The sequence below is a fragment of the Lolium perenne genome, chromosome 2 (genome assembly GCF_019359855.2).
Source record: "Lolium perenne isolate Kyuss_39 chromosome 2, Kyuss_2.0, whole genome shotgun sequence".
Classification (NCBI taxonomy): Eukaryota; Viridiplantae; Streptophyta; class Magnoliopsida; order Poales; family Poaceae; genus Lolium; species Lolium perenne.
The window spans coordinates 47,689,664-47,705,510 of record NC_067245.2 but is presented as its reverse complement, the minus strand read 5'-3'; the positions used below and the strand labels follow the sequence as shown (position 1 = coordinate 47,705,510).

The 15,847-nt window shown below is 42.8% G+C and overlaps 2 protein-coding genes across 5 annotated transcripts; both read right to left on the bottom strand.

Moving 5' to 3' along the window:
* Nucleotides 1-6,399: 6,399 nt before the first annotated feature.
* Nucleotides 6,400-8,468, bottom strand: LOC127332027 (uncharacterized). 2 transcript variants are annotated; one of them, XM_051358279.2, is made up of 4 exons: nt 8,322-8,468; nt 8,013-8,203; nt 7,799-7,860; nt 6,400-6,807 (listed from the first exon to the last, which is right to left on the bottom strand). In XM_051358279.2, exons 2-4 carry the CDS (start codon nt 8,107-8,109, stop codon nt 6,682-6,684), a joined length of 285 nt encoding a protein of 94 aa, XP_051214239.1. In that variant the 5' UTR covers nt 8,110-8,203; nt 8,322-8,468; the 3' UTR covers nt 6,400-6,681. The 2 variants fall into 2 exon arrangements, with proteins under 2 accessions (XP_051214239.1, XP_071682098.1); XM_071825997.1 differs by having other exon boundaries at nt 8,300-8,459.
* A 2,308-nt stretch (nt 8,469-10,776) lies between these two features.
* LOC127332026 (DNA-directed RNA polymerase V subunit 7) lies at nt 10,777-15,182 on the bottom strand. 3 transcript variants are annotated; one of them, XM_051358278.2, is made up of 2 exons: nt 15,044-15,182; nt 10,777-11,395 (listed from the first exon to the last, which is right to left on the bottom strand). In XM_051358278.2, exon 2 carries the CDS (start codon nt 11,381-11,383, stop codon nt 10,856-10,858), a length of 528 nt encoding a protein of 175 aa, XP_051214238.1. In that variant the 5' UTR covers nt 11,384-11,395; nt 15,044-15,182; the 3' UTR covers nt 10,777-10,855. The 3 variants fall into 3 exon arrangements, with proteins under 3 accessions (XP_051214238.1, XP_051214237.1, XP_071682097.1); XM_051358277.2 differs by having other exon boundaries at nt 10,777-11,392; XM_071825996.1 differs by having other exon boundaries at nt 10,777-11,392; nt 15,049-15,179.
* Nucleotides 15,183-15,847: the final 665 nt, after the last annotated feature.

Genomic DNA, 15,847 nt, shown 5'->3' with positions numbered 1-15,847 from the left:
AGGACAATATGAGAAACTGCAACATGATTGGCCAGAATTTGTGAAGCAAAAGAAATCGGAGCAGTTCCTTGAAATATCGAAAAAAAATAAGGAGAATGCGGCCAAGAAGGAGTACAATCATATCATGGGGCCAGGAGGGTATCGCTTTTGGCAGCCTAAGTGGGAGAAGATGGAGAACGAGCCGAGGGCGCGAGGAATCCGTCCAGTACGGAGGGATGGGACCCAAGGGCCAAAAGCTGGTGGTACGGGCATGGGGGATCGCTGAACCCGGAGACAGGGGAGTGTGTTTATCAGGGCAAAATAATTACACCCACCCAAAAGCTTATTGAGGCAATGAGGGAAGCTCAAGAGGGAGGATCAAGTTCAACGAGAGAGAACGGCGCCCGACAAAGCCCTCGGGAATCCCGAACACGGAGGACGTGTACGAGGCATGGGGCCCATTCCGTGGAAAGTAGGATTCCCCGTAACGATGACCCGTATGGTTACGTGCCGTAAGAGAAAGATGGATCGGGATGCAGATGTTGTGGCGAAGTTGGTAACGGAAATGGATGTGATGAAGAAAACCGTGAGTGTACTAGTCGCCGAAAGAGATGCAGCTCGGGCGCAGCATGAAGATCATCCAATGGATCTCGGAAGCCAGCAGCGGAGAAGAAGCAGCGTGGCTTCCACGGAGGCCTCACCGGCTGGTGCACCGACGATAGAAATTACTGCACCGGAGCCTCTGGTGGTCGAAATTACTGCACCGGAGCCTCCTCGCTACCCCGTGGACGATATAAAGGAGATGAAAGCATGTCTTCTGTATTATCCTATCGGGAACATGTCCATGAAGGTAGCCATCGGCAGTGCTTTGCCACCTGGAGCACTCCACCACAACAACCCCATTCAAGATGGCTATGCTCGTGTCACGGTGGAGGAGATAGTCCAAGGGTTTGAGGACCTGGACATTGACATTGCTACACCTGAAGGGGTGAAAAGACTTGGAGATGTCAAGCGCCAGTTCATTCTATGGCAGAAGAAATTTATCAAGTTTCCAGGCGAGGCGCCAACAAGTCCACCCCCGTACGGTGGTGGTGGTGGTGGCGGTGGCGGTGACGGTGGCGGTGGCGGCGGCGGCGGTGGTGGTGGTGCTTCACCTACACCTCCTTCACGTCAGCCGACGCCGCCCCCCAATTCACCTCCGGCGGGTAAGCAGACGCCGCCCCCTAGTCCTCGTCCGGCGGGTGATCAGCAGACACCGCCCCCCAATCCACCTCCGGCGAAGAAGCAGAAGCAGTCCTGGGTTATTAACCCGGACCCTTATGTACCTAGAACCACAAAGATACCAGAGCCATCACTGAAGCCTCTCCCCACAAGGCCTTGGGAACGTAGTGCCGAGGAAGTCGACGCACACGCGGCTGCTGATTTAGAGAAATGGAAGGCGGCCTGCAAGAAGAAAAGAGAGCCCGAGCCCAAGCCAGTATTTTCTGATGATCAAAAGAAGTGGGCTAAGTCATTTTTGAACACACCGTCCCAAGCCGCGAAGAATCTGCCTGACGACTATTTACGTGAACTTCGTAGGCAAGCACTCGCGTTCAAGAGGAACCAAGAGTTGGCGGAGAAGAAAGCCTTGGAGGAGGAGGCCGAGAAAAAATTAGAAAGGGGGAAAGAAGTTGCCCAGCTCGGGGAACAAAGTAAACAATCGATCGCCCCGCTCATAGTGCAAGCCGCCGATCCGGATGCCCCCGATATCATAGCAGCCTGCAGAAGACATGGATTGACCGTAACGAGTGCCGCAGAACAAGCGGCCGACTTAGGTATCACTCTTCGTGCACTGCTAGGCCTTGATGAGGCGCCAATGAAGGACGTAGTATTTACATATGTGAAGAATGGCCCTCTCGTCGAGCCTGCGCAGGAAGAGGATCTACCTCGACAAATGAAAGGTCTGCTAAATTGGTACAAGGGTTACATAAAACATAAAAACGCCAAAGACTATATCTATGCGGAAGTTAGATATGAGCATCACTTCAAACATTACCGGGTACAAATTCATCCGAGTGAATTGTTCCAATTGCTCAATCATGCGCGACCTCGACAAATCTATCATCGCTGCTACGTTACGTAAGTGATTTATTAATTTCTATCCCATCTCGTTCATTGCCTGCACTATATATATATATATATATATATATATATATATATATATATATATATATATATATATATATATATATATATATTGTCCTAACTATCTTGTTGTGTACGCTATTATGCGTAATGAAGAAGCGGGAAATGCGAATAAGGAACATCCATGATGTTGGGTTCATTGACCCACAAATCGTTAATTCATATGTGTTAGAACACCACCCCGCCGACGTGGAGGATGACTCATGGCGGTTTATTAGAAAACAAAGAATGTAAAAGTGATATTCTATTTCCTTACCATTTTGGGTGAGTGTTTCTGCCTTGAGCACATTCTCTTTTATTTACTCCATGCATGGTATGTGGCTAATCGATGAGTTATGCATGATCGTGCATGTATCGTGTCCGCAGGTTCCACCGGATTCTTATGGTAATTAAAGTTCAGACCTCCTCGCCTCGTCCACGACTCTCGAATATGGATCCGGCGCTTTGGGCCGACATGAGAAAAATGATGCAAAAGTAATTATTTTCATTCATTTGCGCTCTATATCGATCGGCCTATTTCGTTCATCATTTCCTAATATCAAGTAACTAATTAATAACTCTCTTGTTTATTTAATTTTCTTTGCCTCGTAGGGTTTGGAGACGGTTCGTAGATACCAAGGTCGGTGAATTCAAAAAAGAGCTACATTTTAAAATGGCAACAGGCGGACGACTGGGGATATTCAGCCACCGGGGACCAATCTATGTGGATACTATGTTTGTGAGAGGATCCGGAGATACTGCAATGAGCGGGACCAGAAGTGTGAGAACAGCATCATGAGGAATAACCTCCGGAAGACGCTTAGTCCAGAAGCTCGCTTCCGACCACTTCAAGAGGAACTAGCCGGATGGTTGGCGAGGGAAGTCATCGATCCTAGAGGAGAACACTATTACGATGACGTAGAACTTTATATGCACCAGAATTTGTAACTAACTTGTTCAAAATTGTATATGGTCATCCGATATTGAATATATATTGTATATGGTCATCCGATATTGAATATATATTGTATATTCCTCTTGAATTCTTTTTGGTTCTAATTTCAAATTTGTTTGAAATTGTACATTCATATGCATGTATGTAGTACCGTAGAATATGTGAAACTCCTTCAAAATTAAAACCCAAAAGAAATAAAATAATACAAATTAAAAAGAAACCAGATTTAGGGGGAGGGGGGCTAAACCCTAAACCCTGCGGAGGCCTTTAATCGCGGTTGGCCAGAAGAACCGCGACTAAAGGTCCTCCGCCCTGGCGCTCGCCTGCGGCCCACGTGGACGGGCCTTTAGTCGCGGTTCGTAAAGGGGGGGCCTTTAGTCGCGCTACTTTGGTCGCGGTTGCGCCACCGCGACTAATGGCAGTTGCCAACCGCGACCAAAGCCCCTTTTTCCACCAGTGACTTGGATGTCACAAAGTAAATTCGGGTGGGCCTTTTGCCACGATTGATAACCACAAAGGCAGGGTCGTGATTATTCGTGATCACCATGGGGGCAGGGCACCTATTGCGGGAGCTAGCCAGTTTTTATCCTACGTAAGTGTGATCTTGAGAGAGCTGAACTACCGGCGTGTCATCAGGGCCGGCCCTAGGGGGGGGGGAGGGGCGGCCGCCCCAGGCCCCTGAATCCAGGGGGGCCAACTTCCAACTAGCAGCGGCAGAGGAAGAACCCATCTGAGCGACTAAGCGCCCGTCGATCCGCCATTAGAGCACCTCCGGAACTCCTGACTGTTTATCCCGTATACGGACAAGGAAGGCAGGCACGAAGCGTTTTATGGTAAAAACGGGCTTTTTTATCCCTTTGATTAGCTTGGGCCGTCTTTCCATGGTCAACGTCTTCTCTTAACTCAGCTATGTACGAAGGCACTAAGTCGGGTAGGGCCCATGGGCTGTACCTGGCCGGGAATACGGATCCGGTTATTCAACACACATGGCTACAAAACAAGAAATTCAACGCTAGTAGAAGCTCATTTTCCTGCTAAAAAAGCCTGCATCCTTTTCTTATTTATTTGTGCGCTGATTTTCTCGCATAGTTGGCAAAGTGCAACTGCAAAGCCATGGTTAGAAATAGTTAATATAAAATGTGTAGTTTATCAATGTTGCATCTGTATGCAATATAAGTGTTTAATTAATGGTAAAATTCCCTATGTATATATACTTTATGCTTATTTTAAACAACCTAGACGAAGAAGGATAAGGTTGCTAATTTCATTTTTTCACTTCCTAGAATAACTAAAAACAACAACTCATCAATTGTGTACGCCATCTACTTGTCTCCCTTCAAAAGTTTCTTCATCTCACTAACATTCATCTCGCAATAGTCTTAAATAGTTGTTTCATCTGAAAGTTATGCACGACAATAAAAAAAACATAGATATTTATCGATAATTTAAGTTAATATCTCTAAATTATTTTATATAAATAATATGTTTAAATACACTTTAAGTATTTACTGGTAATGAGTATATACGTGAAACATATTATTATAATGTTTTTTAAGGGCCCAGAATTCTGCTTTCGCCCCGGGCCCTCAAAACCTTAGGACCGGGCCTGCGTGTCATCGAGCAGTTCTCTAGGCCAAGGAGGTGGGTTCTACAAAGATTGTCCCGAAAACAAATCGTGCAGGAGTAGTAACAAAGCTGTATAGCAGAGAGTTGGATCGATCAGCTCAAGGTCCCACTCCCATGGTTGAAGATATCAAGTCCCTTTTGGGCAAGTTTTGGGCAAGTTCGAAGGCTTCTCGGTCACTCACATGGGACGATCCTATCATGGAGCTGCGCATCTATTTGCGAAAGAAGGATGCGGAAATATATAAAGTTAGCAAAACTGGATAGGGTGTTTCTGCACCCAGGTGTATATGCACTCTTTATTTAAAATGCATATCAAATATATTTATAAATGTTAAAAAATATAAATAAAAATGTCTCGTGCATACCTTGACATGTTAAATGCTCATAAAGTTGTTTCAGCAAACACCGATATGTTTTCTGCCCTGTGCAAAAAAGATAAATTTTTGGTGCTAAAATAGTCCATTTCTCAAGGCATTGTTTGTTTTTTTACACAGAGTATAAAAATTGTCGGTTTTATGTGAAAATTTACGTGCACACATAGAACATATCCCTCTACATGCTTAAAAAAATCCTATTTTTTTTACGTTTTCAAAATATGTTTTATACAAACCGGGTGCATATGCACCCGGGATCAGTTTTGGTTTTCCGAAACTTGGATGGGTATACCCCAAGGATCGGTAAGGAACCTTGTAACATGGATGTTGGTGTTCAACTAAATCCAGCCTTTAGTTCTCAAAATAAAATCACACAAAGCAAACAAGCTATGTAAATCTCATATACTAAAACCAGCTCTATAGATTTTTTGTCTAAGAAAGAAATCCTCCAAAAAATTTATGGAGCTCATTTGAACCAACAAGGCCTTTAGGGCACGAATATCGCACTCATCCCTAGCTCGACCTCTATTATCCCCACCGCCGACTTCCCTCTTAGGGTCTTATTGTTTCCTAGGATTATGAAAATGTAGAAATATAAATAGTAGTATAAATAAGATTAAAAAAATGCATGCGCAAACCAGGGGATTTTTTTTGAAAGCTCGGATTCTTAAACTACATTGTTTGGTTCACAAGAACAAAATACACAATAATCGTAATAAGAAAGCCAATCCACATGAAAATATATAGTTGGGATTTATTATGCCACTTAAAATGTGGGGTTCATACTTCATGCATATTTTTTAAAAAGGAAGCCAAAGAGATATCCATGAATTTTCGTTTAAAAGTAAGATCCTACTTTAGTGCTTTTTCTTCAACTATGAACCAAAAAAATAGGGTATTCACATCCACGACTCTCGTGTTTTCATATGTCCTCATACCTTTCTTTCTTCTTCCGCTACTTGTATACTACCTTCATTCTCAAATAAGTGTATTTCTAGCTCTTGTCTTAAGTCAAATGTTAAAGTTTGTTTTTATAGAAAAAGTGACAATATTTATGGCACCAATTCAGTATCACTAGCTAGGATCATCTTGAAATCCAGTTTCATGTTATGTCCATTTGATGTTATATATGTTGCTACTTTTTTTAATAAAGTTTATCAAAGTTTTAAAATTTTGACTTAGGATAAGATGAGTTTTATATCTATTAACAGTCGTGGCAACCTTCACGCATTAGCTTTTCTTATCTCGAGAAGCTTGGAAAAAGAGGTAGCTTCTGCAAATCATCCTGGAGACCGGGCAAAATCAGTGCATGTATCTTAATAATTATGACATAGTACACAATCTTACAGGAACCTCCAAAGAAGAGGTAGCTTCTGCAATTCTCCCTTACAAGACCTTAAGAATCAGTGCAGTTCTCTTAATAAAAATGGCTTAGTACAGAATCTTACAGAAAACCTCCATGTGTATGCGGATTTACACTTGAATGTCACCATTTTGTTGGGTTCTAGTAATCATGGATGAGTTAATAGATCTATACATATATATGACGCCAGAGGGAGGTAATGGTCTTGACCTGACGTCGCATCATGGCCCAGGTGGCTTGGGTGGAGTGTGACGATCGTTTGGGCCAGGACCAGGGTAGTCGGATGTATGCAGAGCCATCCTTCTGAGCATCTCCTCTACAATCGCATCGTTGCTGCTCCCTTTGTCCTGCAACAATTTTAATACGATCAGTAAGATTAGTGAAGGAGAATCACAATGATACTATATAGGGCTTCCTGAAGTCGGGTAGACACACTTGTTTGAACAGGCACCTAGACACACTTGTCTGAACATGGTTTACTCTTTAAGAATAGCTATGTTCTAGGCCTCGGTTTTAAATTGGTCCACATAGTAGGTTCGGTCGAAGTCAAACTTCTAGTGTATGACTAAGTATTTAGAATTTATTTACATAGTCCAAATTATTTGAATTTTTATATATGATTGTTCTAAGTCAAACAGCCCGCTATTTTAAGTTTCTATGATTGTCCTAAGTCAAGCTATTTTAAGTTTGTTTATAGAAAAAATCATCAACATCTAAACACACCAATTTAGTTTCGTTAGATTTATCACAAAATATATTTCCAAACTATATAGATTTTATTTTGTAAATGTTAGCATATTTTTCATAAAATCGAACAAATCTGAAACTTAAATTATTTTTTAGTGGAGGGAGTATACAGTACTGAAGAAATATATTTTTATATTAATAACAGCAAGCAGTTGGTATTGTAGACATTATTCTGTATACTTGATTAAATATTGCAGAGTTTGACTCCAACCAAACCTAATATGTAGAGAAATTCGAAACGGAGACATTATGATGAACTGGTTACTACGAGCATATACAAACAAATGAGTATTAAGCCTTTTCTTTGCACAGAGATAAAACCACAAGACCTCACCACCAAGATAACTGTCACCGGAGTACTTAAAAAATGCAGACCTAGTTGCACAATGACATGGCTTGTTTTGACTTCTTATTCTGAGACTTATCGTCCTCTTGTGACTCGCGAGATGACATCAGGTCAAGGTAAAAAGGCCAAAAAAAATGATTCAAAGCAGGCAGGGTAACGACAGGAGAACTAGACAGGGCTACATCTCAAATTGTTAGCTGTGCTCGAATCTCAACTCTCAAGCATCAAGTAGACTAAGCAAGTACCTTTGCCGAATTACTATCACCATGAAACGCTGGAGCGTGCACCGCTATCATTCTGTAGCCCCCTGCACATACCCAGGGACATATGAATTAGCACATGAACAATCAAATCTTCAGAGCATATTTTTTCGATAAGGTTCAGAGCATATTGATGACAAAGAACACAAACAGTTTGCTGAAATCTTTGGTGGAATAGAGGGACGAATTGCTCAATTACTCGTGAAGCGGGCCGCATGGGAGAAGGCGACGAGGAGATGCAGAGCGAGCAGGATCGCCAGAAGACGGCGCCCGGCCGCCGGTCTCCCCATCACCATGATTCCCGGCCGACTCCGAGCAGCAAAGTGCAGCAGTATGCCCGAGGCTAAATAGCTGCGGCTGCGATGGAAGTCCCGGTGACGTTGCCCCACTCTGCTAAGAAGCAAGAACTAATCATGGAGCGAGGAGGAGCATTGAGGACTGAGAGAGACGCACGGAAAGAAAGCCTTCCTGAACGCGCACGCCCACCTCGAAGCAATTGGCTACCTACCTAACATACTCCTACGTAGATTTCAATTATATCTAGGCAGTGTGATAAACTGATAAGGGCAAGAGAGAGAGAAGTCTCCGGCTAGCCGAGCTAGAAGTAGTAGATGATGGTGTTTGCTGGCTGGGCAGCCCGAAAAGTTATCGCCCCAATATCTCGATCTGTATCCATATATGATGAGTTTGGCACAAGTTTGGCGATAGTTTCGGTGATCGTCGTTGTCAGTAGTCACTGTGCGTGACGAGGATAAATAGGACTGACTGTAGATGATGACATGGAATTATGGTGTCGCGGCCATTGGGAAGGGCCAGCTATGATAACGAGGTCAACTCTGTTCATGATGCGATCTCAGATTAGAAGTAAGTAACCATATCGATGCAATCAGTGCTGATTGCGCGTGACCTCCGGGACCCACATAAGTCATATGCTCAATTTCTCTTGTTGAGTATGCACAAGAACATCTCTTTCTCCCTCGACTATAGAAATGTGACATTTTTCTTCCTATGTAGTTTCTCTGCATATTTATTTGAGAATTTCGTTTTCTCCTGACCTACCAAAAATCTATATATGAATCTGGTCGGCAGAATTGTCAATGCCTGACGACGACCTGGGGATTGGGACGTGGGCCATGATTCATTCCTGGGAGCTATTGCTAGATTCTCCGGTTCACCAAGCAAGCCGGCAACCGATTGAGGGCTACTTCTACGTTGGCTTCCGTTCCATGTAACAGTAGGCGCGTTTATGGCATTGAGGTTTTCAAAGTGGATTGATGGCCTAAAGAGAATGAGGATAACGGATTGAGGTGGCTGCTTTTTCGTTTTTGTTAGGGATGCAGGTGCCGGCTGCTACAAGCCTTCTCGGTCGTCATGGTAGAGAAGTGTCAGGGCAAAGTTTTTTATTTTAGGGGCATTTGCTACCTAATACTGCCATGAAAACACGTTTATAGCAATGACTTTGTTGAAGGTATTGTTTTAGGAAAACTTGATCTTTCTATAAAGTGAAAACTCAACATCTTTGATCGGATGACGATAACGTGTGCATTATTTCTTTCTTAGAGACGTAGGTTTTGGAGAACCTCTTTACTGGTTCGGGTGTTGTATTTGGTGGTGGTTGGAGCGTTGTTGTTATGCACCGGAACCGGGTCTTTGTTTTGTAATTATCTTTTTTTTTTATTCTTGGTTGTGTGCATATTTAATGTTTTTTTGACATTTTGTTGGTCCAAAGACTGAATTTAATTGCTATCGTGGCGGTATTAATATAATCCCTTTATCAAACAAAAATGAAAATACGTCCGTGAAGAAGTTGGGTGCGACCCAGGCGAGAATTCGCGGGCCTGCCGTTGGTACATAAATGTCGTTTTGTAAGAGCGAGCCCAGAAAGTGTAGAATACCATGGTCCACCGTTTACAGGCTTATACAAGCCGCAGCACCATGCTTTTTGTTTTGCAGAAAACCACCGATTGGCTACTGACGGTAGGAATGTCATGTCGATGCTGATTCTTCTTTCATCTACCGAAATGTGTAACGGCAGTTAATGCCGTAAAATGGAAATAAGAGAACACTATTTTTACTTGCTTCCAAGTCCATTTTGTATCATCTTTGCATAGCAGTGTCTTGCCAAAACTTGGGATCACCTGCCAGGTTCCAGGCTGCCCAGAGGAGATTAGATTGGACTTGCCGTCCTTGACGTCCATCCGTGTACAGCATCCTCCTAGACGGCGGCAGCTTACACTGGAGACTGGAGAGTTAGAATATGACTTGCTTGTTGTGTGTCATGGCCAATGACAGTAACAGCTAGTATTAATCAGGAGTGCGGTGGCTTGACTTGTAATCAGAGGAATGTGTTAGCGTCACTATGCACGACTATTTAGATGATGGAACCTCAACTGTGATTTGATGTTTGCGCATAGATCATCTACAATTGTGTGCTTGTGTTTAGCCTCGCGGTACCGTCCTGTTGTTTGCTGCATGAGTGATGTTTATACAGTCTGAATAAATGGATCTGCTATTTTTCTGGACAGCCTTTTGCCTAGGCTAGCCATTCAGATGTCCATTGCAGATGCTAGTAACTTCAAGATTGAAACAAAAAATCACCCCACTGACGCCTTCCAACAGATGGCAGTACTAGTATATTTCTTGTCTGACTATTTTTTTCAACGGTACATGATAAAGCACAAGTTTGGCTTCAACCAAGATCAATTAGGCATGTTCGGCAATTCTGATATGCAGAATGTCATAGGAAGCATGCAAGCAATTGTAGAATGTCAACAACACATGCAGGCAAGTAGAATTTAAAATGCAGGTTCGTCATGGTTCACATTACGCTGATTCGCCAAATGCCATTGGCATCACAGCTAGAGCTTGCGTCAGCAGCAACAGGTTACACCAACCATGTTCCATCAGTCATTACAACAGCGAAGTTCACTCTGCAAGTCAAACTTAACGCACTACAGACACATCCTACAGACACATCCATCCATCGGCCTGGATAACAAAATATACAGCAGGGGGCATGCTAAGCCTGTGGAAGCATCCGCTTCACAGCGGCCCGAGGAAATCACCAGCCAGCGTTGCGAGGAGCTGGAACTGGCGATCTGCTTCCATCCACCGGAAGCCCATGACCTTGAAGCGCACGATGGTATCCTTTTCAAGCTTCGAGTGGTCCTTCCTGAACATCGGACTCTCGCCGCCAAGGTACTTGTACTCACTCATCGTCTTCTCTGACAGAAAGATGTTCTCCATAGGTCCAGATTTGAGGAACACACCGTGCTTCAGGATCTTCTCCACAGAGCCGACTAAGATCTCACCCTTCATGGGCTTCTCGGTGATGCAGGTAAATGTGACCGGGAAAAGAACATCTCCGGTCAGCTCACGAACTTTCCCTTCAGATATCGCCTTCAGCTCATTGACAGCGATGTAGTAGCCATGGTCCTTGGAGGCTTTCCTGTTTGTTATGTCCTCCAGAAGACGCACGATGATGGACTTGCGGAGCAACAGACCCTCGGGGCTCAGCTGGTCAGCAGGGATCAGAACATTCCAAGACATCTCGGCCTGAAGGAAAACCATGGTGACTACCTGCTAAAAGTCAAATTTATAAAACATATCAGCCTGGCTTTAAGAGGTGCATCAATCCTTCACGGAATTACAGAGCAGAACAGCAGAAAATGTATTTATTCTGTTACAGAGGTCATACAATTGCAAATTTTAAGTCTATAAAAAAACATAAAATAAAAATAGAAGCAACAAACAAAATAGGAGTAAATTCCAGTTTTTACCCCCTAGTTTGATCTTTCTGACCTTGCTTACCCCCATTTAGTAAGTTCTCATCCAAATTACCCCATTTAGCAAAAGTTGTGCCAATTTTTACCCCCTGTAAAGAAAAACTGTGAGTTTAGACAGGCGTACCACATAGACTGTTTTCGTTCTCGTGGTTTGCTCCTAGTGGGTTTTCTCCTAAAGGTTTTTGTTCCAATCTCCCATCTCGCCCGTTAGAGCTCCTAGTGGGGGGTTGCTCCTAGTGGGTTTTCTCCTAACGGTGACCATGGCAATTGTCACAGCCAGAGGCGACAGCCCTTAGGAAAACCTCTCCCTTCTCTTGTATGATTTAATGCTCTGTTTCCCCCATGTGTTTCCTTCCCAGTTGGTTAGATTTATTTGGATATGTAGTAGCATATTGATTAGAAGTACAGATCCTGAGACCGGATTGTTGTTTCCAGTGTATCCGCCGTGATCGGTTTTCTCCATTCCGGCAAAAGGTTTTGGCCTGGGAGTTCTTGGCAATGTTGGCAACAGCTTGGTAACAGGTCGTGAGACATACAGTTTTCTTTCTGCATGCCAGCAAAAGGTACGAATGACCAGGCCAATCCAGCTGAGCGAAAAACAAAAATCGGTTCGGTTTGTGATCACACCGGTTCCTGCACAAAAAAGTCGAGAGAAAAACCATAACGTGGCACACCACATGTACGTGATGGCAGGGATCCACTTGTTGAAATGCTCATAAAATTTAACCAGGGGTAAAAATTGGCCCAACTTTTGCTAAATGGGGTAATTAGGATGAAAACTTGCTAAATGGGGTAATTAGCATCAGAAATATCAAACTAGGGTGTAAAAATTGGAATTTACAAATAAAATAGTAAAGAGTAAAAAATGTCAGCCTTAGTGTTACTACTTCCTACAAATGATTGAGTGGCCATGGTGTTTCTGCTTTTATATTAACACCATGCTACAGCAGCATATTATGCATCTACACTAAAAGCTCAATTTTACAGGTTTTTTTTCTTCTAATGTTCTACATTAAATATTCTTTCTTTGTAAAAATCAACTGTAGAAAAAGGAACTTTGGTCCACATACATAAATGTATTAGAAGAGTTGTGCTGCAGCATTTTTATATGAAAACTTGGCATAAATCTCAAAACAGACATTGAAATAATTCCCACATTCTGTTCTCATTGAAAAGGGTGGCACTACAGCAAAGCCAAGCAATCAAGCACCTCTTGGCATGCACCGATGTACCAGTTTCAGACCCTATGCAGCCTGCACCATGTATAAAAAAGTTTGTTCCTGCTAATTCATCTGCCTACTCGCAACTCCACACCAGAGAGGACATCTCTCTTGCAGCAATCCCATAGATGTGGAAAAATGTCAGAAATTTATCAGCATCCAAAGGCTCCAACTATTATTAACTAGATTCCCGCCATTATTGATGCTAATTTTAACAGTGGGATATATCCTAATATATGACCAAAATGTATCTACAATGGCTGTAAACATACTGAACATGACCTAATTATTCTCAGCTGAATGTCTACCTGAAAGTTTGCGCAACATTTTGTGAGAAGAGCATAAAAATAGCAGATTCTAACATGATCAAGGGATTCCCTATGAGATATCTTCGGCTCCCACTTTCGGTTTGACGGCTTAGGAGGGTTTGATTTCCAACACCTCGAAGACAAGTGCACAGGCAAGCTACCAACATGGAATGGCAAATATACATTACCACCGCTTGCCTTTCCTCCCTCATAAAATCGGTCATCTCTTCGCAAGCAATATACTACTTGACGCTTCTTTCGGTTCCCACCTTAAACTACATCAAGAAATTGGAGTGTGCCTTTCTTTGGTCGGCTAAGGACTCAACCACCGGTACCAAACGTAAAGTAAGTTGGGAAGTGGTTTTCCGCCTACAAAATCTTGGAGGTCTCAGGATCCTTCATTTGAACAAATTTGCCACAGCACTTCACCTTTGTTTGCCATGGCTTGAATTGAAGAACCCCGATAAGATTTGGGTGGGGTCAGGAAATCCTTGCACAAGGAGGACATGGACATCAGCCGCTACTACTATCACGGTGAGCAATGGGAAAAAGACCCCATTTTGGCATGCGCCATACCTAAATGGGAGAGCCAACAGAAATCATGCCACTCATCTTTGCAATATCCAAAAGGAAAAAGTGGACGGTTGCCCAAGCTTTGCACGACGGCACATGGATTGGAAATGTCGAGTTGGGAGAAAATTTTACCCTAGACCATCTCGCACAATTCGTGGAGCTTTGGGGTTCACCTAGGCATGTATAACTTGAGAGAGCATTGACGATGACATAAGCTGGAAGCTTACGGCAAATGGAGAATAATTGGGAGCATCGGCATATGAGGTGCAATTCTTGGGAACTATCTCCTCCAACATGAATAGAATGATATGGAAGGCTTGGCTAGCAACTCAAAATAGAATTTACGGCGGACCATTGGGAAAAAAGAAGATGGCCTAATTGCGGATTATGTCCACTATGCAAGTAAACCACATAGTCGGTCACTCATCTCCTCATGAATTGTAGATACACCATCTGGCTACGGGGCCTCATGAAAGAGTGGTTGGGTCTTCACTTTCTTCATCCCCGCCAATGGATGGATCACTCAATCAAAAAATGGTGGAGCATGATGTCAGATGCCTCTATTCCAGATCAAAAGGCTTTGGCTTCCCTTACCTCGCTAACCTTTGGGGAGATTTCGAACGAGCCTAATGCCAAGTCTTCCATAATAAGCATGAACCACCTTATGTGGTCTTAGATAAGATTAAGATTGAAGCCCGCTTGTGGGTAATTGCAGGTGCAAAGAGTTTGGGGGAAACGATACCAGGAGAGTAGGCTTTTTTGTAATGATGTTTTTTTACTTTCTTGTCAAACTCCTTCCTAATTGATAGATTGAGGCAAAGCTTTCTCCTCCGTTTTAAAAAAAAGGTTCATGAAAGAAAAGGAACACCAGTCTATGCAATAACCAGGTCCATTACAATATAAAAAATGCTGTAAACACCGGCTAATTTGTGAGATTACTGCACGAATCTCCAGGATCAGATATTAACTAGTAAACCGAAGCATTTCTGAGAGAAGCACCCATATCAGCTTGGCTGTATAGCCAAACGCCATAAATTTCAAGGTGGTCTTTTGGGCCATCTAGTGCAAGAAATTTCCTGATCTGGCCACACCTTTAAGACTTTAACCCCATTGCCTCGCGTTGGGGTTAGGTCAGCCCCCGAAATGTTGGGTGAAGATTTTGTTAGAATAATCGAACCTAAAATGCGCGCATATGTATCCTCGCGAAGAAGGATTCGGATTTGTTGCAGACATTCAGAACCGAACGGCAACGGTCGATGTTTAGGTGAATATTTCAGAATTTAGGTTTAAGAACAGTAGTAAAAGTGAGAAGTTGAGAAATTTAGGGATGGGAGAGGCGGATACCTGACCACGTCCGCCGCTCTCCGACCCTGTAGTGCCGCCGCTCGCCGGCTAGTTCGCGCCTGCAGATGGCCGCCGTGTGCTGCTGCTCGTCGCCGCCGTGTCCAGAGAAAGAGAGAGGGATAGAGAGCAGTGCAGTGCAGCGAATTGTTTTTTTTTTTTTTTTTTGAAGTGAAACTATTTGTTAGTTGGCTTCTCGGCGAGTCAGGCGAAACGTACTTCGCGTACCTCTGCGCACGTATGGGCCAGGCCCATTTACCCGTTGGTTTCGTGTTGTACGTTTTAGAGGTGGTTTTTTTTCGGGCTTTTTCGTTTTCCGGTTTCCTTTTGGGTTTTTTTACCAGTTTGTTTCTCTTCTGTTTTTTTTTTCTAGTCGTTTTCCTAATTTTCTGTGTCAATTTTCCAATTACTTTTGTTCTTTTGTTCCCAGACTTTCTACATACAATAAATGTGTTTTTCTGCTTTTTGTTTGTTTGTATGAATTTTTCCCTCTTTCGGACGTGCAATTTTTAAAAATCATATGGACATTTGTACAATATGTAGATAGAAATACATTTTATGCCTCAAGAACATTTATTTATATGTGGAGGTTTACATATTATATAGATACAAATGAATATTTATTCATTTATGTAGGAACATTGAGGAAGCAAATTTGGTGCACATGAGCACCAGTGCTCTCAGTTTTTAAAATATTTAAAAACTGAATTTCTGCATTTCAAAAAATCATCACATTTATTCCATGAATACATACACATATTCTGAATATTCATGTAAAATTTTGGTAGAAATTGCATTGTATTTTGA

What these genes read in the sequence shown, in the direction of transcription:
- LOC127332026 (XM_051358278.2), bottom strand. Translation starts at nt 11,383, where the DNA reads ATGGTTTTCCTTCAGGCCGAGATGTCTTGGAATGTTCTGATCCCTGCT.
- LOC127332027 (XM_051358279.2), bottom strand. Translation starts at nt 8,109, where the DNA reads ATGGTGATGGGGAGACCGGCGGCCGGGCGCCGTCTTCTGGCGATCCTG. An exon ending in CCATGCGGCCCGCTTCACGA is followed by an intron (nt 7,861 to 8,012) that starts GTAATTGAGCAA and finishes GGGTATGTGCAG; the next exon opens with GGGGCTACAGAATGATAGCG. An exon ending in GTGATAGTAATTCGGCAAAG is followed by an intron (nt 6,808 to 7,798) that starts GTACTTGCTTAG and finishes AAATTGTTGCAG; the next exon opens with GACAAAGGGAGCAGCAACGA.